We start from the raw sequence: 22,206 nt of genomic DNA on the forward strand, positions 1-22,206 counted from the left end.
TTCATCCGTTTGTGGGGGGAAGGAAAACAAACAAACATACACAAAACAAGGAGAGGTTCTCCTTTAGTAAGAAATATCATCGTTAGAGAAGGAGGTAAAAAAAATGAACAACGAAAAGAAACATATACAACAGCGCTGCATGCGTCGTAAAATCTCCAAGTTTGAACATACACATGTGATAGACTTATTCGGCCCGACTGGTCTTGGGGCTCTTCTGAGCATGTGGGTTGTTGACGGAATCGCTAGTGCGCGCGCGCTTCAATCTAGATTGAGCGGAAATCATGCTGCTGGACCTGCTCTCACGGCTAAGTCTCTTCTCACGCTTAGCAGCTGCTTCGAGGAGACCACCGGCCGGGCTGTTAAACCCGCTACCGCCGCCCGCCGTTGCCGCCGAGCTACCGGCTGGGATCTCCTCGGCAAGGCGGTCGGCAAGAGCGGCGTCGTATTCGCGCTCGCTAGCACGCACAGCAGTGGGGTCTTGTTGGCGTGCTGTCGCGAGCAGGTCGACGCTACCGTCATCGCTTTCCTCGTAATCCGACTCTGATTCTTCAGAATCCTCTGAGCCGCCGGGCGCAATGTTAAGGATTTGCATCGCTGTTGCTGGCGACTCTGATGAGTCGTCGTCGGGTTCCGATGATGCATCAGACGCATTAGATGCAAGGTCTGAATCGACGTCGCCCGAGGAGCACGAGTCAAAGGGCAAAAAGGACGCAGGCGGAAGAGCAGAACTGGGCAGCGATTTACGGTTTGCAGAGAGAATCTTCTGTTGAAAGACGGGTTGGGGACTCTCCCGAGGCGAAGTTGTTTCTGATGCCTCTGGGTGTGAGTATAATGCATCCTGGATGGCCTTAGGGTAGAGACTTGATCTGCGCCTAGTAGAAATATGGCTTGGTGCTGTGGATACCTGGGAACGTCGCACATGAATGGAAAAGTTATCCTCGGGCTGCACGCCACCCAAGCCAGAGGCTTCAAAGTTCATAAGCTCTGGACTGGTGTTACCACTGTCGTCTTTCAAAGACTCTGGGGAGAAGCCCAGGTCATCGTTACTCAACACGGTGCGTCCTCCGCCGGCAGAGTCGATGTCCATAGGGGTAGAATCCAGAGGGCCACGTGGCTCTGCAGTATCCGAGACAGCGTTGGCTTGTAATGCAGGGTCCATCTTGGCACCAAGAGGCTGGCTCGTAATGGCCTTGTAGCTGCCCGGCATTGTGAGGAACGCTCCATGACGGTCACCACTAAGATCGGTGCAGAACTTGGCCTTGTTGTAGAAGATCATGGGTCCATCGTCACGTCTAGGCTTGGATGGCTGGCTTTGCATGATAGAGCTGCTGAAGCCCGATGAGTTACCAGCCGGTTGGGGATGGTGGGAGAAGTTGGCCGAAGACTCAGCGTCGAAGCCATAGTAGTCCTCTTCGTTATCGGAATCCTCCTTGTGGAAGAATAGGGGTTTGTAGGCAAACTTATTCTGTTCCTTCTCACGTTGAGCCGAGGCTAGCTTCCTTGCGAGCTTAGAGTCGCCAATGGCTTCACTACCAGTACCGCTGCTACCAGACTGCACATGCTTGGACGGAGATAAGAAACCATTTTCGTTAGGTGAGGTGCCGCTGTAATGCTCCGACGAGCTTTCGCCGCTGTGAGCAGTGACGTCACGGCCACCCTTCCATCGAATCTTACGACCATCACGTGAGATCTCAAGATGGCTGCTGTACTCGTGTAGTGCGTCCTTGACAAACTCCGGGGTTACGTTTAGAGTGTGAAGTTGCGCCATGTTGATGAGCAAGTTGAGATAGATCCAGCCATGGCCCAGCGGAGCTTCTCCAGAGCGCATGTCTGGTGGGGTGAAGCCAAGATGGCGGATGTAGTTCATGTTCTCGAGGGGAACCTGCGCACGGTAGGGGTCCAGATCCAATGGGCGGGTCGGTCGTTGGTCCGGTGAAGACCCTGAGCCAGCAAAGTCATGTTCCTCAATCTGTAGCGTAGGACGGAATCCTTGGAGGGCCTCCTCCTGACACCTCTCTTCTTCTTCGATTGTTTCGCGGTCCGACATGATGCGTGCCTCGCGCTGGCCTTCGGGCTTGTAGTGCTGGCCGGTTGCCTCTCGTTGCTCGCGGTCCGCCGTAGCTGCCGACTGAGAGACCTCCTGTTGCTGCATTGGCTGGGGGTGGGATCCAGGGGCTGATCGCTTGCCAGCAAAGATCTGCTCTAGGCGCCGAACGACCATCTTCTTCTTCGACTTCTCTGTCATGGGCACACTCTTGTTGTTTGGGACCAGGCCGATAGGGATGTCGTGGAGGTATGAGTGAATGGTTTGTTGTTGGCGGCTGTATGCCGATCGGGTCATCTTGCGACGGTCCTTTTCCTGGTTGGATGGCCCAGAAGAGTTCTGGCCGGACGCCGACATGGACGCATAGCCCGACTCGGCAAAGCGGGAGATGGACGAGGCCGTGTTGTGCGTCTCGAGCGCGGGAGCGTATGCGGAGATTTGGGCGTAGTCGTTGGTAGTTCCATCATCGAGTTCAGATGCAAACTTGCGGAGCGTCTCTTCCAGTTCCTTCTTCTTGTGGTCGGGTAGGCCGTGGAAGCGCACCTCGAACAACTTCTCTTCCTGCAGATGTGCGTCATAGAGCTTCTCGTACTTCTTGAGCCTCTGCTTGAGTCTCTTGTTGGCAACGGTAAGGTCATCAATGACGCTGCGGAAGTCCTCGGTGCTGCTGCCATCGGTGCCGAGCTGGCCCAGGCTGGGGCGGTACGGGATGGAAGGGTGCATGTTTGCATACTGAGAGTGGTCGGGAGGCGTTTCTGACGAGGACGAATTGCGGAGGAAAAAGGGTGGCTCGTCTACGGCATGATGGTTAGCACTCGTTCCCAGGGCGGGGATGCCAGATGAGGGCTACTCACTGTCGACAAACGAAGACTTGCTCTGGCTGGCCTTGTTGTTGGTCTTCTCGAACCATTGGCCGGCATCACTGCTCTCGCCCGAGCTGTTCTTGTTGGAGAGCAACTGTGGCGAGGCACTCGAAGGCGGATTGGCCCTGTCGCTTGCGAGCGTGGGCGAGCTGCGTGTCGTGGGTTCTCGGACTTGACGTTTGATTGTAGCCGGCGGCGGGCTATGGCGGAGCGAGACAGACTTGTGGGCAGGAGGGCGGCGGGGGTGGACTTGGCCCGTCTTTGGCATGGCACCCGGGGGCTCGTTCATGATGACGGGTGATGAGGGTGTAGTCGACTATGCGTGACGGGTCTTCTCCATATGCGCCAGCTGGTCGATAGCCGAGAGTCGCTTTGAACTAGTATCTATGCCTGTTCGGTGGGCTGAGCGGGAATCCGGATATTTGGGGCGTGTGGGATTAGAGGCTGCAATCAGGCATGTGCAGTCCAGACTGTCGACAATAGGTTCACGCTTGCGAGGCAAATCTTGACAGGCGTGGTATGCTGTTTGGTGTAGTGTCGTGGACAGGCGCTTTGTCTCTGTCCAGGGCTATATGTGGTGATGGAAGTGGTGGAAGAGAGATGCGCTTGAGCTGCTGCGGGCACCTAGGGTTTCTACGTGGAGCCATGGTGTGTATCGATCTGGAAGTGCAAAGCATGTCGATGTTCTCGATTTCCATGTCGCCAAGAAATGGGCCGGAGATCGAGGGTGCCTGGGAGAGAAGATACCGTGTGGCGCTCTGGGACTAGGCCGAGACGGACCAACTACTACCCATCACTGCATCGTCGATGAGCCGCTTCGTCCTCTAACCCACCATCGCCCAAAACGGGCCCCATCGAAACTGTTATGCGAGTGGACCCTGACTTGTCCCCCCGATGCTCCCGATGCTCCCCTCAATCGGTGATGTGTAAACTGACAGGCTGCAAAGGCCCAACGGGATAGCCACACTGTCGCAGTCTGGCCACCATGGTCTCCCATGGTCTCCCATGGCCTCCCATGGCCACAATGAGGACGCCACCTTGGATTCAATCAACGCCTGGCACTTTGCATCCACGTTTCTTTGCCTGGAGTCTCGAACTGCTCCAGACGACATCCAACAGATATTGAAGACCATGGTTGCGAGTCCAGACCCGTTGTGCCCCGACGCGCAAACCCATGGCAAACACAACCATGGGCGGCACGAACCGTCAACCGACACCCAGCGCTAGGTGCTACCTACAGCACCAGATCGAGATCGCAATCCCTAGCCTCGCCTTGGACCAGCCCCTCTGGACGCGCGCTGTCTCGCATGCCCTCAGATATGAGGTAATGTCCACAACGGCTGGAAAAGAATCATGATCATGTCGGTTGAAACGCAGTAGATGGACCCTGATCTGACTATGGTCATTCGGCTGCTGATGCATGCTCGTCATTGGTGGCAGGTGCGCCGTGCATACTGTACATATAGCTGCTTAGTGCTTTGCATGGGCCTGTTGGATCGAGGGCGTGCTGTCCATCGCTCACCTCTACCACAATCGAGGAGACCCTGAACTTAAGGGGGAACCCGACGGGAACGCTCGCCAATGCATCGACAGGCATGCATGCTGGTGATCAGTAGCAATTCGGCGTATGAGAGACAAGCGCAATGCCATTAGGTCTCGCGGCCTGCTGAAGCGCTGCTGCTTATTCTGTACGGCCTTTACCACGCCCTCTGTTGAGCCCCGAGGGCATGTGGCTTCACCTGCCAAATCTACTTCTCTCGCCATGGCCAGACTGAGATGGCTGATTGAGCCGGCTCACAATGTCCGTCTAAATCAAGGCCAGCTTCGGCAACATTGCCCGGTCGAACCACGAGGCTGCTGCGGGCATGGTTTCATCGCTCTGGACGGTATCTTTGCTATGCACTGCAACTTATCATCACCGATTTCATCTCCGAGTCATGGGCATCGTACGATTCCTTTTTCCAAATACTCGTCAGCCCCGACACATGTTAGGACAACAGTTTCCACAATAAGCATTTCATCGAGATCCCATGTACGATGACGTACAAGCTTACGAGCTGACCCTGGATGAAGAGCCTGATATGGTTTGAAAAAAATCTAGAGCGGTAAATAGATGACATGCAACTCAACCATGCGATCGTGCCGTTTCCGGCAAAAGATAGTGCCGAGGTCCACGATGCTGAAAAAAAAAGTGTCACCACACACCCCGATTGGCCACATTAGAGGGTATCCACGGCGGGCGACGTGGCTCAGATGCGTGCGCCCTTGCTCCTCAAGACGTTGATCGTGGAATGACCCGTATAGTTGAGCCATTCACCCAGCCCTCCCACGAAGCCGCCGACTTTCATCAAGTCTTGCAGTCTGTTGTCCAGAAACTGCTCCGTTTCGACAAAGTTATGCGACTTGTCCTGCGTCATGTATATTTCCGTCGACGAGTAGATTGCGGAGAGGGTCGCTCGTTTCGTATACCAGCTGCTGTCGACACTTTGATCGCCTGACAGGAACCATATTTCGTCTGCCAGCTTCGCTAGCTCGGCGAATGAAGCAGGCATGTACGTAGGCTGGGCCATGATGGCGAGTGCCTAACAAGCATCAGCAGAGCAGTCTCGCGATCATGTGTCGTCTTGTGCTACCTCTTGCCATCGGTCAATAACACTTTCGTTTGCTCGTAACCGCGCAAGTGTCAGAGTTCTGACCTTGGCACCAATGCCCATCTTCTTGCCGGCCTCTGCTTGATCCGGAAACTGTACATTGTTTTGCAATGCCAATCGCTGCGTTACCAGATGGTAGTTTACAAGATCGAAGACGCCCCGCGGCAGCAAGTTGGTTGAAACATCAAGGTAGCCGGCGTCGCGGGCACCAAGCTTAAGCGCATCTATGGTGAAGCCATGACGGGGAACGTGTGCGTATGCGGAGGATAGGATGGCCGACTCTGCAGGCGGAAACGGCGGCGGTTGGGCGTAATCGTACGAATGGTACAGACAGCATTGTCGCGAGGTTGCTGCTGGACGGATTGAGGCTGCTCGGAACGTCCCGAATAGCGAGCTGCCTAAACGTGCTGGCGGCATGGTGATGCGCAAGAGATGTTCTGATCAGCCGATGCCGAGTTGTGATGCCTTTCTCCGCAAATCTGCCAAGACTAACATCAATCACCGACTGCGTGACTTAGTGACGTCGGTCATTCAAATCCAAGTGCCGTAAGCTCGGTACACGCATCGATTACATACAGCAGCCGGCATTTGGCCAAATGGAATTGGAATAGCAAAAATCCCACGCGGCCCGCGGATCGCTGCGCGAGTTCCTGGCGATAGTTTAGGGGCTAGGCTGTGGGGCTTCGATTTCGCATTTTGGATTTGAGATTGCTAGAACATCACGTGATGAACGCGTCCAAACGCGTTGACGCTAGTGGCAACTCTTTGGGGCCATCAGTATGTGTGAAACTACCACTCCATAATCGCCATTCGATCTTCAGGAACACATCGGACGTTCCGCAAATCTGAGTGGCAACATTCATCCCGGGAGCGATCCGCCCAGCACGACGACCGTACCCGCATCGCAATCTACGTGACCCGACCGCGGCCACCGTTCCAAATCCTCGACCCGAATCCATCGCTGTTTCCACGGACCATAGCCTGCGCCACCATGGCACGAAGCAAAAATGTCGAGGTCAGCGAATATGAGCGCAAACGACAGGAGAACATTGCGAAGACGCAGGCGCTCTTGCGCAACCTCGAGATGGAGGCTGCGCAGGCCGGTCTAGGGACGACAGCCAAGGCAAAAGCATCCGTGTCTTCCAAGTCAAAGACTAAGAAATCGGCACCGAAGAAGATCAAGCAAGAGGAAGCTGCACCACGGCGGACATCTTCGCGCCTGAAAGGAATTGAGGCCGACAGTGAGGTAGCAAAGCGTAAAGCCGAGGATGAGTATGTCGCAATACGTGACGCGGATCGCGCCAAGAGACAACGCGTGAGCGACGCCTTCAACTTTAGCGACATCGTTGTGGCCGGCAAGGACTGGAATAAGAGTGGGAATTTTCTGTCAGTCGGCCCAGCAGATCCGTATGCGCGCACATTCGACTACAATGATGTGAAGGAGACTACGGATAAGGAACTGCGCGCACTCCGGGAACGGATGAGTGGCTTGCAATTATGGGAGGACTTTGAGCCGAATGAGATCAAAATCACACCGGAGCGCATCTACTCCATGGGATTGCATCCCACAACAGACAAGCCATTGGTGTTCGCTGGTGACAAACTTGGCAACCTTGGCATCTGTGATGCCTCGCAAAAGGTGGCAGAAGTTAAGGTCGAAGATGACGAGGATGGTGATGACGAAGGACCGACCATTACCACATTGAAACCGCACACACGGACAATACATACTTTCCAGTTCAGTCCACATGACGCGAATGCGTTGTATTCTGCTTCGTACGATTCTACGGTACGGAAGCTGGACCTTGCCAAAGGAGTAGCTGTCGAAGTATACGCACCAGCAGACGCAAATGAGGAATCCCCTCTATCAGGGCTCGAAATATCAAAGGATGATCCTAACACATTATACTTCTCAACATTGGACGGTCAATTTGGCATATGCGATATGCGCACACCATCCGAGAAAGCTGCCGGTCTTCAGGTTTTCCAGTTGTCAGACAAGAAGATTGGAGGCTTTACCTTGCACCCCCTTTACCCACACCTCGTAGCTACGGCCTCATTAGACCGCACATTGAAGATCTGGGATCTGCGCAAGATGAGTGGCAGAGGGGACGACCGCTTACCGGCGCTTGTGGGGGAGCACACAAGTAAGCTCTCGGTCTCACACGCGGCTTGGAACTCTGCGGGTCAAGTGGCTACGGCCTCGTATGATGACACGATCAAAATCCACGACTTTGGGAATTGCGCGGACTGGACAGTTGGTACGAGTTTAGAAGAAGCGGACATGGAGCCCAATGTTGTAGTGCCGCATAACAACCAAACTGGACGCTGGGTCACCATGTTAGTAGCCCCAGAAGTCCACTTTTACGAGCATGATACTGACTATGACGTGTAGATTACGAGCTCAGTGGCAGCAGTTTCCTCAGGACAAAGTCCAGCGCTTCTGCATCGGTAATATGAACCGCTTCGTCGACATATACACTGCCAAAGGCGAGCAACTAGCGCAATTGGGGGGTGATGGCATCACAGCAGTGCCAGCGGTTGCAAAGTTCCACCCCACATTGGACTGGGTGGCTGCCGGCACGGCTAGTGGGAAGTTGTGTTTATGGATGTAGATATCGATAGCCGAATGAGCTTGGCACGCTGCCGTTGTATTTTTCCATCACGCATTCACCGCTGTTCGTTTACCTTTTTCGAGAACATTTCATGCAAGGAAGTAATGAATTTTGATCGTCGACATGCACGTATTCCACCAACTGCTGAAGTGTCTGCATGCCCTGGTCGGAAGCGCCGGATCGAGGAACATGTCCATAGTCACGACAGGGGTCTGTTCCCTGCAAGTTCTGACAGTAGTACTCTCCTGGGGCACTTCCATGGCAGTCCTGGCCAAAAATGCCGTCGTAAATCTAATCGCACGAGAGAACAAGCTTCATAGGCGATTAACGAAGCACTCGGACCTGTGGCCATGTTGAAGCTCAATAACAGTCGCACAACGTCGTGACGGTTGCGCTGCACGCTCCAGCCGTAGGTTGCGTCGAGGAGCCACAAGGTAGCATTGCAATTGCCGTGCTCACCGTCATTCTCAACAAGTCCGAAGCGTCGGACGGTGAAGAAAGCGCGCGTTTTCCAGCAGGAATACGATGGTTTGGAAGCTTCGAGGATTCTATTTTCAGGTGTGGCAAGAGTGAGAGAACGCACTAGCAACGGGAACGGCGGCACAAGCGGGGATCATCATCTCGAAGCTTCCTGGCTGTTGGCACTTCTAGGTTGAAGCTTGCGAAGCAGCGCCCCTGCCAGCCTCGTCATACGAAATGGTTAGCAAAGGTGCCTGTTGATCTCAATTTTTGTGCCTAACAATAGCCAAACGGACAAACAGAAGTGACGCGGGAACAGGGTAAATGTTGCAACGCCTATCATGATAGCTTACCAGTAACCGGGCCAACACGACAATCGTGTTCAGACTGTCAATCTTGCCTAAATGAATATCCAATACTTGCAGTCGCTCGACCGGCTATGGCGCCGTCTCAATCTGTGAGCATCAAAAGTCCGGAAGAGACCCCATTCGGACTATCTTATCCAGAAATCTCCACATCTTGTGACTTCAGCGGGCCCCGAATACGAGGTCGACTCCACGAAAACAACAGAAATACCGTGTTCGGTACATCGGCCACTGGGGTGTGACGCTCGAGATGGGACTCACACGATGCAACGTCCCAGCTAGCTCTGTGCTCCTTCTCGTATCCAGCCGATCTTTACTAAAACTGCTGCTAGGCGGAGCTTAAAATTCGCTTGTAGCTCGGTCACTTGCTCGGAAGGGCAAAGCTTGGGCATGGGCAGGTGCAGCGGCCTGTGCATGTACGCAATGACGGGGCAAGGCACCACTACGAAATTGAGTTGGACAGCACCACAAACCCTCGTGTAGGATCATATATAAAGACACCGGCAAGACTACATTTGATACCCCATCCTCATCACTTCAGCCACTTTCATACTTTGAACAAGCTTAATATCCCTACCAACAAACACTCGCTTTCGAATCCACCAAACTTCAAAATGCAGTACGCTCTCGCTTTCACCACCCTCGTTGCCGGTGTCATGGCAGGATCTGCCTGCCGCCCCTCCGCTCCTACTCCTTCCTCCAACGCCACGGCACCCGCCCAAACCGGCTACTTTGGCGTCGTCTCTGCTCGCAGCGGTTCTCCCATCCACTTCCAGACCCTCACCGCTCGCAGCGGACAGTTCTACCTAGGTGGACCCGCCCCTACTACCTACTGCCCTACCGAGATTGGCGCCCAGAACTGCCCTCCCGGTAACACTACCGTCCTCTCTGGCGGCGTCAATACCCTTGGTCTTGGTGTCCTTGTCCCTGGTGGCCAGCAAGTCTACGTCCAAAAGGACGGCCTTTTGGGATACACCCAGCCTCACTCTGTCGCCATGCCCGAGGGTGCCAGCCAAACTGGCTGGAGCCGCGAGGCTCCCTCTGGCAACAACGAGTTTGGCTACCTTCACTACGAAGGCGGCCTCGTTGGATGCCCGGCTGGTGAGGGCTTCGGATACCGTGTGTACGCCCAGGTCCCAGACGCCAAGTTTGGCGATGACTGCCTTGGCTTCGACGCTCTTACTGGTATGTTTTAACTCGAGTTACTTTTTTGCATCAAACATGGACTGACAAATCCTTCTAGTTGAGACGGCCAACCCCGGTGCCTGGCAATACTCCAAATAGATTACTCCCTCTCGAGACCTTGATTGGTTTTCGCAGGTGTAAATCTAGCGGATGTATATTGCAACATGAAGCGGGAACGAATTGGCATGGATTGAGAATACACATGGGACGTGCCTACTTTGTACATACAGCCTTCCTCCTTCATAATAAGCTAGGAAGAGTAATATAATAGTAATCCCTCCACACACATGATGCTGTCTTTCATCTTGCTCTGGTGATATTCTGTACCAACGCGGCCTTGATACGCTCCACTTGTTCTTCAGAAGAGCATTGGCTGTGCATTCGTACAGCAACCGTCTTGTTCCTACTTTTCAATCCCTTGACAACCTCAACGTCAGACTTGGCAACCTTCAACGCTTCGGCAATCATATCCCTCACAGCCCTATTCGCCTCGCCGTCTCTAGGCTGCGCTGAAACATGCACATCAACTCTCTCATCCGATATACCAACAATACCCACGCGCTGCGCACTAACCCCGGGCCTAACACGACACACCAGCTGTACAAGCCCCGGGCACTTTCTTGCGACGACACCTGCCACCAAACGAACAGCCGGACTAGCCATACACCCGACTTAGCCGCGGAAACAGGAGAAACAAGAAGTGGTCAAAAATAGAAAAAGGGGATGCCTTGTAGATCAAGTAAGATGATGGACCGTCCGTTGTTGTATGTAAGTAAGATATCCGGACCTATGTCTGATCATCTGTCTTCGTATCCAAATGAAGAGCGACGGTATAGTTTGGCCGAGATGACCGGGGGGGGGGGGTTGGCAAAGCCGATTACAACCGACTCTTCCGCACGAGGACTAGCGCAGAAGCTTTTCCAACGGGCGTGGCAGTGGATGATGCAACCAATCGCGTTGATGGTGGCTTGTGCTGTGAGTAAGCAAGCTGGCAGGCTGATTGCCTAGAAGCATGGGATTGTGGAATGGACGCATTGAGTATGAGCATCCTCATCGCCGTCCTTAATCAAAGAAAATGCAAGACGTGATATGCAAAACATTTCTTCCATGCCGCGGCCGTCACAGCGCACCTCCCTAATCCGCTCTGGCGCCCGCACGTGCACAACGGAGCCTCTTGTCTTGTAGTGGGGGGACCGCCGCACAATCGTTCATGTGGTGTGGCTAGAGTTGGTCTCAAACCTAACCGTTCCCCTAAGTGATAAAATTGACGATGTCTCTTCCTCTAAGTACAGGTGCACACGATGGTGCCAGCATGGACAAGAACACAATTACCTAAGAGAAGCGAGCGCCCGCCAGAGATAAAAGCCCGCCTGGTCGCCGCTTATCTGTTGGCTTCTACCGGATTTTTTCTCTTCTTCTTCCCCCGCAAAGAAAGTGTCGACTGTGTAAAGTGCCCTTTGACGTTTCGAGATCCAACAAGTAAAAGACTCCTGTAACGGGATTATCTTTACTTTTTGAAACGGTGCAGTAGACGCTTTTTCTCTCGACAAAGTAAGAGGTAAGATGGTGATAGATGTGGTGTTTTGTTTGCTTTTTGGTCTGTTGTTTGTTTGAACCGTGTGGGCGTTCGCAACTTCCAACATCGGAAGATGAACAACAAAGAACAATAGTCACCGCCCCACCCAGCGCAGAAGTTAATTGCTAACAAAACTTCAACAGCAAAACATGACGTCCCCGCCCACAATACAACCCAAGTTCCTGCCAAACAGGCATGATCTGGGTATCGTCGCCGTCGGCTTCAGCGGCGGCCAGGTAAGACAAGCCACAATGCACCCATACTCATCACATCTAACACCCTTGACCAGCCCAAAGCCGGCGTAGATGCCGCGCCCATGGCACTCATTGAAAATGGCCTCATCAAGCAACTGGAAGAAGAGCTAGACTACAATGTAACCTACGACGGCCAAGTACATGCCTACGCCGAACTGCAACCCGCCTCTGACCCCGACTATCGCGGCATGAAGCGCCCCAAGTTCGCCTCTGCCGTAACAAAACAAGTCAGTGACCAAGTCTACGCCCACGCCCTCTCCGGCAAACTCGTCCTCACCCTCGGCGGCGACCACAGCATCGCTATCGGCACCGTCTCGGGCACCGCAAAAGCCGTGCGTGAGCGCCTAGGCAAGGAAATCGCCGTCATCTGGGTCGATGCCCACGCAGACATCAACACGCCTGAGACCTCCGACTCGGGCAATATCCACGGTATGCCCGTGAGTTTCCTGACGGGTCTGGCGACAGAGGAGCGCGAAGATGTGTTTGGTTGGATCAAGGAAGAGCATCGGCTTAGTACGAAGAAGCTGGTTTACATCGGTTTGAGGGATATTGATAAGGGAGAGAAGAAGATTTTGAGGGAACATGGTATCAAGGCGTTTTCCATGCATGACATTGATCGGTAAGCTTCACTTCCAAGGGGTGGGATTCGTTTTTGTCCATGGGCATGTGAGCTAATTTGACCATGATAGGCATGGTATCGGCAAAGTCATGGACATGGCGCTGGGTTGGATCGGAAGCGACACCCCTATCCATCTCTCATTTGACGTCGACGCTCTCGATCCCATGTGGGCGCCTAGTACCGGCACGCCTGTTCGTGGTGGTTTGACTCTCCGTGAGGGTGACTTCATCGCCGAGTGCGTTGCTGAGACTGGTTCGCTTATTGCCTTGGATCTGGTCGAGGTGAACCCTAGCTTGGATGCCGAGGGTGCGGGAGATACAGTCCGCGCTGGTGTTTCCATAGTGCGTTGCGCGCTGGGTGATACGCTTTTGTAGGTTTAGCAAACGTGGGCATGTTGCTTGGAGTCTAGGGCATGGATATGGGATAGACGTAGATGGATGATATCGGTAAACGATCAATAACGAGACTTTCATATGACAAACAATCGTTATCAGTTTGAGTGTACAGCTATGGCCATCATGATTGTGTAAGAATTCAAAATGTGCTCGACAGAAATAAATTCAGATCGATTCACGGATGAGATATATATAAGAATGACTGAAAGTGTTCTGATCTCTTCATTGGTACTGAGATCACATGTATTCACAGATGAGATATGCATGGGAATGACTGAAAGTGTTCCGATCTCTCCATTAGTGCTGAGAGTACACATTCTCATCACAGTTGTGGTCTTCCCATATGATAATCTATTGCTTAATTCTATCATTTGGAGAGCGATGGTCGACAACTAGTATTTGCGAGCTTGGTTCGAGATGCATAAGATTATTTGTTTGGGAAGGGGCTCGGTTTCACGCGACTGCTGCTGCTTTGAGACTGAACAGCTTGCTTGTGTCGCTCCGCAACCGTTAGACTGTCGGATTTTGTCCCTGTTAAGGATTTCTCCCAAGCATCCTGCTGTGAATTTGAGAATCGACGATGACTCAAGTGTTCTAGTCACTTGAAGGCTGAAATCAGCAAGGGGTCTTGGAGCTGAATATTGGCACCCGGATCATGGCGTAATTTGGCCGACCGATTCCGCAAAATTCCTTGCTGTGTGCTGCTTAAGGGCAACGCCAGACATTTTTTTTCGTAGATTTTCCAATATCTCAATTAGAGTCTTGACAATTCTCCACCCAGAACGCTGACAAATAAAACATTTATTTCGAAAACTCGCATCACTACAAGCTTTGTAGACCTTGTCGTGGCATATCCAGGATCCTACCCTTCCACCACCACGTCTTAGTCTTCTCTTAACTCAATACTCCTTCCATCATAATTAGCGTTGATTTAGTAGCTCGGAGTGCATCGCATGTATAGGTTCACCCTAGTGAACATCGGCGATGACACGAAAACTGTTACTGTTTGCCATGGCATGGTAGGCTGTAGGATCGTTCATTCGTATAAATGGATGCGTCCGTGTTGTAGAATGCGTCGCGTTGCAGCATGTGAGAGGACTGATTCAAATATGGTCCTGGGGCGAGGGTAGTCCTCCTTCCGTTGGGAGCGTGAGCTCTTGGTCGTCTGTCCTCAATTCAGAGCTTAGACTGGTTGATATCGCTGTGGCTCTACACATTCTGCGGCTCGGGGGTGCCGGGAAAATGAAACAGCTAAGAAGGAGATGAAAGATATGACGAAGAGAAAGGAGGCGACCTTCAACGCCATCACCGCGTACACCGTTTATCTGCACATGCGTCACCGTGCATTGGCGACGGCATCGTAAACTCAATGTTTTTCCAAACGATGCCTGCTAAGCAAAATCTGCGTCCATGTACTACGAGGGCAATACGCTGTGCGCGCATCGTTGGTACATATATCGTTGAAAGTCCAGTTTGATCACTTTGAGAGGAGAGGAGGCGTTCAGTTTCGAATAAGCGTCGAGTAACGGCTGTAATAGCAGCGACTTGCTTAGTACGGTCATCTTCCCAACGTCATGTAGTTTTGCGCACAAGAGCTGTGAAGCTTGTAGTCGCGACATTGAGCTTTACATTGGTTGATAAGTGACCATGGAGTGTGTTTGGTGACTCTGATCTCTTCAACATCGGGTTCAAGTATTGAAATGCGATCGCGCTGAACATGCAGTGTAGCTTGGTGACCTCGAAGTCGTGCGGTGTACTGTTTTCGTATCTTCGGTGCCGTTGGTGGCATGGGTATCGTCCGGGGAGCGGAGGTATCGATTAGGCGGTTAGGTGTCGTTTGGGGAGCAGGGGTGTGTGGACTATAAGTTAACTATAGGTTAGCCAACCACCCACAGAGGCATGCCCGTTTTCGAGAGCCATCAGTCCTCAGAGGCATCGCGCCACTTTCGAGGGTCATCACACAGGAATCAAACCAGCTCCCATAGGTTTCAAGGCAGCTTTCAGGCATCACGCCAGCGTTCAGGGACCAAGTCAGCTCTCAGAGGCATCAAGACCGCTTTCGACAGTAATTGCGCGAGCGTTCAGGCATTGCACCAGCTTCCAGGAGGCATACCAGCTCTTATAGGCATCACGTCAGGTTTCAGGCATCATGCCAGCGTTCGAGAGGCATCGTGCCAGTATTCGAGAAGCGTCAGGCCAGTGTTCAAGGAATATTGCATCGCCTTGCCCAATACATCAATTGTTAAGGGAGCATCCATAATACGACCGGCAGCTGCCGGCGATGGTGTCGTTTGCAATAGTACTTGAGAGTACCGCCGTGCGATTTATCAGCAGCTTTTGTGCAGAAAGCATGCATCACTCTTAGCAACACGCTTGGAAACACTGCGGGTCTAGTAAGCAGACATCTTATATAAACGTACCTTGTTCTTAGAAATCTTTCAAAAAGGGGGTCTTTTTCCAGTAGTTCGTTCTACAAACGAAGCTAGTAGGCAGTGCAGAAACAGTTAGTGAGCGGTATACAGTAAGCGAACTGTTTCGTAAAGAGCAGTGTGTACTATAAGAGTGTTACAGAGACAATCTACAGAGCAACCCATCCACGACTAGCCTTAACACACAGACCTAGGCGTTATCTAATATCCCGCACGAAAATTTCGCTGTCGGTGCGATGATAAGCTCTAGAATAGCAAGAGGTACCTGAATTTTAGCATGCACGCTAATTCTAAAGGAGAATGCGCAGTAATAACATCTGCTCTTACATGCAGACGGGAACCTTATGCCGGCAAGAGACGATTGCATCTCAGCTTAAAAATGGCAATAATAGTCAGATACAAAAGGGAGAGAGATCTCAAGGTTCTGATTTTGGGCGTGCATTGATGCATTTCCGCCCCTACCCATTTGAGTAGGACTGACTGCCCGGGGCAATCCCTCTCGGTGTAAGCTCAACAATATAAACACGGGGTTTCTAGTTCCAATTCAGCAAAATTCAATTAACTATACAGGGCGTAGTGAACAGTGGACAATGCATGTTCACATCGGCCCCTGAAGGTCTTCTCGGAGGCTGACAGAAACCCCTTACCAGAGAGACTCGTATGTAAGGCACCAAAACCAAACGTGCACATCGGCTAATCTGTCAACAGCTGCTGAATAACCGGTCTTTTTAGGTTATTTTTCGCACAGTCACAGCAACCTCCAGGGCCACCTCTACCCAGCATGTTCATTCTTGCCGCCGCCTACAACTCACCCAAACCCAAGCCTACCGCTGTTACTGACAGCCCGACATAGACGTCGTCTGAGCGCTCATCCTCAATATAGACGGTTCTCCCAGCACACACAACGGTGGTTTCGGTGGACATGCCAGAGATGAAGCCTACGCTGCACAAAATCATACCTCATCTAGCAACGTCGGCAGACAAAATCTTAGAAGCCACTCTACGCCAACGGATACCCCACGTACAATCCCATGTCCCTCATGATCTCCGCTGTCCCAGATGGATACTTATGCCAATCATATCCCAAGAAACATCCGCAACAGCTTCGGACGGCGTACAGGTGCCCTACACCTTCAAAGCTCCCTCGATGAATATGTCTAGCTTCCGTATACAGCACGAGTGAAGATGAGGATAGCCGATAGTTGAGCAAGGCCTAATGGCGAGAGAATAAGCAGAGTGTTGCTAGGGAAGCAGAAGTTGTCGAGACAACGGAAGCGAAGACAAATGCTATGTCTGAGCAGTTCGCGGTACCTATGGAGGGATATGAAGGGAGCGTTGGATGCAGACGCGATTCAACATACGGTATTTATCTATGCATCCTGCTATCCGTACCTGTGAAGCAAGTGTCGAAAAATCTGGCAACGCTCATGTATGTGCACTATTCTATATTTGGTGTTGAATGACTGTGTCTATCCTTCGTATCGACACTGTTGCTATAGTACAGTCAACCTGAGGTACCACCCCAAGACCACCCCATCCAAAAGTCTTCAAATGATTACATCGACGCAGCAAATTTGCGATCGAAGAGAACCCCTAGCCTGGTATAGGACGAAGTCGAAACTGAGTCAAGGGACAAAACTTTCACGAATACGGGTGGAGCTGAAACATGGTACGATAGATCTTGGCATGAAAAGTGTGAAAACGTCAGACTTGAATACTTGGTACGCCATACTGACATATTACCTAATCGAACCAGGAAGCCATATCCAAAGCCGGACAAGGAATCTAACCAAGTCTAATAACTTGTAAGAATTTTGATGTAGCGTAGATTTGAATATTTCAAGTCCCAAACTTTGATGCTTTTGGAGCTTTTTGATTTGCAGGCTAAATATTGCCCGCATATGTTATACAAGTTTGTCATCGCAAATGACCTCCTTGCGATCAAGTTTTACGGAACATGAAAGCTTCTTGCCGAATCCAGGCTCTCACGGTGCACGCCGTAGTCAGCGTCCAACGCGCTATCACCGAGCGCATAAAACCAAGAATGATCTACACCGCCATTGTCTTCAAGCAGCGTTCCACCCATGCCTTCGCAGTGCCGCGCTGCTGGCGAAGTCGAAGCAGCCGGTACAGACATTGATCCCTCCAGGTGACTCAAGGCAACACCTAGTGACGACTTGCGTCTTGCTCTGAGCTGATAAGCACCAAGTATAAGATTCGGATCTGGGTTTTCCGGGATGGCTCTCACTAATGCGCCAGTAGACGCGTTCAAAGAAGCTAGCGCATTTTCAAGGAAGTCCGCCGACTTGCTCGAAAGACGCAACATCCAACGGTACTCATCTAACTTAGCTCGATAAATCCCCGACTCTTCTTTATCAGTGGACGTCACCCAAAGAAGTGAGATGAAAGAACCAATAAGTACAAAGTTGTACGCTGATGCAGAGTACCAAAAGGACTGGACATGCTCAGCACGGAGGGATTGAACAAAGTTCAAAGCAGAAGTGAGCCGGGTTTGCGCGGCTTGACGGCATATGTGGCGGAGTTCTAGAGCATCTTCAGATGATAATGAGCGAATGATCCGTCGGTGCAGGGTCATTTCAACGGCGTAATAGCCTAGGTGGAGGTATCCTACACTAGACAGCTTTCTAGCAGCAATATCTTGCATCTTCAGAGTAAGCGGCATATTGGTATACCACTGACGTAGAGAAAGTTGCAGAGGCTTTGCCGCATCGAGAAATGAGCGCACCCCTTCATGCGCACGATTCGCGAATTCGCGCTCTGCCTTGAGGGTATAAAACTCTTGTAGTATCTGTCCCAGAATTTGTGTGAGCTTGACCATGTAGCAGAATAATGTTCGTCCCTTCTCCACTTCGGTACTCCCATCCTCATCGTTTTCATCAGCAGCATTTTCTGGGAAGTCGTCTTCATTCAGAGGCTGCACGTCCCAATCCATTGTCGTGATGTGGGATGGTCTTCCATGTACAAGAGAACCCCATTTATCCTGCATGAAAATGGCCCATGCCAGGCGTTTCCGCAGTCCACGCTCCCAGACTGGGATGCGCCATGCTGTGCAATCGAGCTGAAGACCCATATCTTGCCCTAGCCCGACAAGCTGCGAGGTTAAGGCCCAGTTGTTTCCTCCTGGTCTCTGGAGGAGAAGTAAGCCTGCCTGTATGGTAGAGAGCTTAGGCCGGTGAGAGATGTTACTCAATGACTTCATGGCCAGCTTCTCCAGATGTGACACATCCGGTTTTTGGAGCAGGCTAAGCTCACTCGAGTAAGACCACCAATTCAAAGCTAGTAAATATACTGCTGCTAGTAGTGGAGGTGAGAACTCCCGATGAGTACGGTCATACTTCTCAAGGAATACTTTCTTATGCAAGATTGGAAAGCTGGGGTGCACGATGCGGAAAAACAGTCGTATCAGGGCAGAGCCGTGAGGCGCGACAACCATTTCAACAGCGTCAAGGTCTATGATATCATGTTGACTGTTTAGTGTGCCAAAGTCAGGCGAAGAAATGAAGGTTGTCGTATCAGCATCGTCGACCCGCCTCAATGTAAGATGCCCGACCGAGAGATTGGAAGCCTGGGTAGGCTGACTTGGTTCAAGCGCCAGAAGTAACTGTTCATACTCGGAAGTGGGTCCAAGCAGGCGACTATGTCTGCCCGTCTGTAGGCCTAACGTCTGCTTCAACAGAGAAGGTCCAGGTAAGTTCGCATAGTCATCGATCGGCGGATCCTGTCGGATGCTAAACGGAACATCCTGAGGCGACACAGATGTGGTATTGTTGCCGCGACTGTGCGAAACACACGGTACGTGACTTCGGATAGGTTCGCTGGTCTCAGAGTATTCGTCAACCGCCACGGCTCGCCGCTTCCGGGGTTGCGGAGCTTCATCGAATGTGCATGCTTGGCGATGGAAACGGCAAAGAACACAAGGCCCATTACCCTCTGGTATCTCGCATCGTGACTTGCGCCGACGACAAGAGTCACATGGACGCCGAGATCTTGATTTGCTAACGTTGTGGGCGTTGGTCGTATGTGGAGAAAAAGTTGGCGGGGAAATATCCTCGGGATCGAAGTTCATAGTTGGTGGTGGCTTTGGTGGCGCATGTAAATATCAAACACATCAAAAGTGATAGTACGCTGGTGACATGGTTGCAGTTGTTGGTTCATGTCTACAAAGGAGCGCGCAAGTGGCTTACAGTATTCTTATGTTTCCAGGACAATGGGCCTGGCTCACGACACTGACGCGGTCCTATAACGCACACGAGATGTAGATGCTAGTACCACAAGGAAAATAGCTGACGTTATGATTGCGGAACAACAGTGTACCGGGCCTACTGGCAAGGGGCGAGGCAATCAAAAGGTCGTTGAGGCGCACCACGATAAGAAGTCAAAGTGGAGCTGATCAAGACGCTAACCAATAGTGGATTAGTCATCTACTGTACCAAGACTACTACTACTGAGTCTATTTCCAGCCCGAACTGATCTCAAAATGAGCATGCAGGCTATCCTTTTATGTACCAAGAGAAACATCCGCGCTTGTGGTATTGCAACGTTATAAGAGGGTCTGTTCATCAACATACTGACATTGGGCCAATATGAAGTTATCTGTGTAGAGGAGCTTGCGCATTGTTTGTATTTGACTTGGTTCACTCCAGCTAAGACGTCTAGGCACAATCTCATCACACCTAAGCTAGTTCCGCTAAGTCCTTTTCCCTTGCCAGGTATGATTCTTTCGTTGAAGCATCCTCGCCTTCAAGAACCGGCATATCAGTATCTCCTTTCTGTGGTGGATACACAGCGCTTTCGATTAGCGCATCAGTCGGCACAGAGATCCAAGTACAAATTACGTAGTGCGTGACGAGTGAAAGAAAACAGCCAAAGATCCAAGCGAAGGTATAGATCTTCCAAGCGCCGCCGATATCGAGGGTGGTGTTGATGCTTTTCGCAAATCCAGGCAGAAGAGGAGCAAACCCGACGACAAAGGACACGTGTGCCCTCCAATTCCAGCCTCGATTATACCAGTAGATGCCGCGGTCAGTGTAGAGATGATCCACATTCAGTTTGCTTTTCTTCACCAAATAGTAATCGCATATCATCGTGCCCGCTAGTGGTCCCATGAGACAGGAGTAACCGCTTAAGAAAGCCAACAAACCCGGAGCATTCTTGATAATCTGCCATGGGATGCTTATGACGCAAAAGATCGAGATAATGATATTGGCCCTGAATATGTCGAGATATTCTGGCAGCATACCAGAGAAATCGTTCGCAAATGGGTATGTATCCGCTGCAATCTGGTTGGCAATGGTTGCAAGGAGGAAGCTGGCGGACACAAAAAACTTTGCGGCTCGCGAATCGAACTTGGCAATAACAGATGGCATATACCATTCGAAGTCGCCCCATAGGTATGAGTGAGCATCAGTAACAAAAATCGGCGTGAGGGCTCCAAGTGTTCCTATTACCGGAAGTGCCAAAAATTGTTGGTTACCAGCCATTTTGTCCTTACTGAACCGTCCAAAATCAGGCATATTGACAGCGAGCGAGGAAAAAAGCCCCATGACCGCGTTGAGACCGGAAAGTGCTGAATATGTGGTTTTCATGTAAGTTGAAGTTAGCTCCACTTTGCCCTTGATGAGCGGCCCGCCACTGCATATCAAGTCAGCGTTGTCCGTAGGTGACATCACAAAACTGCTTACCCTTTAGTAACAACAACCGCCCAAATGAACAAGGCAAGGAATGTAGGAGGAACGATGATAGCTTTGACCCAGAATAAGACCCGCAGCTTGGAGATCGGCATGATCGCGAGCCCAGTCTGTAAGAACCAGTACAAGAAGAAACAAAGCAATCCAGCGGCTGTCACGACATCAGTAATTTGTCCAGATTTTGCAGCTGGTTATGTCTTACAGTCTATACCGGCACTTTCCGGCAAATGATTCGGGAAAGTGATGAAGCTCGGCCAGATGGCCTCAATGCAGCGTTGCAGGTAGTTGCTAGCTTGGACTGTGAGGATAGCAGCCCACATCGCGGCAACGAAAGCGCGGATGCAAATGGCCGGGATTGATCCATACATGCCGAAGACACTTCGAACGATGACGGGGAAAGGAACATTATACGTCGCACCCATTTTGCCCGTAAGTGTAATCGCCACACTGCAGATGGCGAAGCCGAAGAAGACGATGGGTATAGTTTCTCTGGCCGTGAATCCTAGGGCCATGACACTGCTGACGGTAGACGCCAACGGAGGAGCCAGCATATCCGAACACCAATATGCCCAATAGTCGATGCCTCCCCAAGTCCGCTCTTCAGGAGGGACCGGATCCAGGTCTGGCAATCAGTCAATCGTCAGACAGACTTCCCCAATTGTAAGTTCCTCACATACCTTTGTTAGACCAGCGTGAGCCATACTTCCCACTCTTGAATGGAACTCTGCGATGGAGGTGAGGTGCGAGCTTCGCCTTGAGTACAGACATGGTCAGGTCGGCAGCGGGAGTAACGAGAGGAATAATTTATCTATCACTTCACATGAACTCAAGGCTCTACACGATACATTAATACCATAGCCCGGCCAGATCATGCCCGGGATCACCTCCGGAAATTCAACGTTCATGAGTTCCTCGGGCCAGTTGGAGGTTATCAAGATATAAGCCTCCGGCGCGCAAGGAGACGCGCGGAGACGTATAAGCGTCAGTAGCACAATCAGTGGAAGTACGCATTTTCCCAAGTACGGCCGGTCTCGCAGCGGGGT

The 22,206-nt window shown here is 51.6% G+C and overlaps 7 protein-coding genes across 7 annotated transcripts; 3 read left to right on the forward strand and 4 right to left on the reverse strand.

Moving 5' to 3' along the window:
- Window positions 1–184: 184 nt before the first annotated feature.
- Window positions 185–3,196, reverse strand: PtrM4_030170 (frequency clock protein; the record flags this gene model as incomplete). The annotated part of the gene is made up of 2 exons (XM_001941926.1): window positions 185–2,838; window positions 2,899–3,196. 2 exons carry the CDS (start codon window positions 3,194–3,196, stop codon window positions 185–187), a joined length of 2,952 nt encoding a protein of 983 aa, XP_001941961.1.
- Window positions 3,197–5,156: 1,960 nt separating this feature from the next.
- Window positions 5,157–5,975, reverse strand: PtrM4_030180 (ubiquinone biosynthesis protein COQ9, mitochondrial precursor; the record flags this gene model as incomplete). The annotated part of the gene is made up of 2 exons (XM_001941928.1): window positions 5,157–5,489; window positions 5,541–5,975. The coding sequence occupies 2 exons, from the start codon at window positions 5,973–5,975 to the stop codon at window positions 5,157–5,159; spliced, it is 768 nt and encodes a 255-aa protein (XP_001941963.1).
- A 574-nt stretch (window positions 5,976–6,549) lies between these two features.
- PtrM4_030190 (WD40 repeat protein) lies at window positions 6,550–8,173 on the forward strand (the record flags this gene model as incomplete). Its single annotated transcript, XM_001941929.1, has 2 exons — window positions 6,550–7,898; window positions 7,954–8,173. 2 exons carry the CDS (start codon window positions 6,550–6,552, stop codon window positions 8,171–8,173), a joined length of 1,569 nt encoding a protein of 522 aa, XP_001941964.1.
- A 1,438-nt stretch (window positions 8,174–9,611) lies between these two features.
- Window positions 9,612–10,281, forward strand: PtrM4_030200 (Atrophin-1 domain containing protein; the record flags this gene model as incomplete). Its single annotated transcript, XM_001941930.2, has 2 exons — window positions 9,612–10,182; window positions 10,241–10,281. 2 exons carry the CDS (start codon window positions 9,612–9,614, stop codon window positions 10,279–10,281), a joined length of 612 nt encoding a protein of 203 aa, XP_001941965.1.
- A 1,626-nt stretch (window positions 10,282–11,907) lies between these two features.
- Window positions 11,908–13,005, forward strand: PtrM4_030210 (SpeB, Arginase-agmatinase-formimionoglutamate hydrolase, arginase family; the record flags this gene model as incomplete). The annotated part of the gene is made up of 3 exons (XM_001941931.1): window positions 11,908–11,994; window positions 12,048–12,631; window positions 12,702–13,005. The coding sequence occupies 3 exons, from the start codon at window positions 11,908–11,910 to the stop codon at window positions 13,003–13,005; spliced, it is 975 nt and encodes a 324-aa protein (XP_001941966.1).
- A 4,398-nt stretch (window positions 13,006–17,403) lies between these two features.
- Window positions 17,404–19,542, reverse strand: PtrM4_030220 (nitrogen regulatory protein OTam; the record flags this gene model as incomplete). The annotated part of the gene is made up of 1 exon (XM_001941932.1): window positions 17,404–19,542. The coding sequence occupies one exon, from the start codon at window positions 19,540–19,542 to the stop codon at window positions 17,404–17,406; it is 2,139 nt and encodes a 712-aa protein (XP_001941967.1).
- A 607-nt stretch (window positions 19,543–20,149) lies between these two features.
- Window positions 20,150–21,931, reverse strand: PtrM4_030230 (FUI1, Cytosine-uracil-thiamine-allantoin permease; the record flags this gene model as incomplete). Its single annotated transcript, XM_001941933.1, has 4 exons — window positions 20,150–21,107; window positions 21,158–21,314; window positions 21,366–21,785; window positions 21,841–21,931. The coding sequence occupies 4 exons, from the start codon at window positions 21,929–21,931 to the stop codon at window positions 20,150–20,152; spliced, it is 1,626 nt and encodes a 541-aa protein (XP_001941968.1).
- Window positions 21,932–22,206: the final 275 nt, after the last annotated feature.

Source organism: Pyrenophora tritici-repentis, chromosome 1 (assembly GCF_003171515.1).
Source record: "Pyrenophora tritici-repentis strain M4 chromosome 1, whole genome shotgun sequence".
In the NCBI taxonomy this organism is placed as follows: domain Eukaryota; kingdom Fungi; phylum Ascomycota; class Dothideomycetes; order Pleosporales; family Pleosporaceae; genus Pyrenophora; species Pyrenophora tritici-repentis.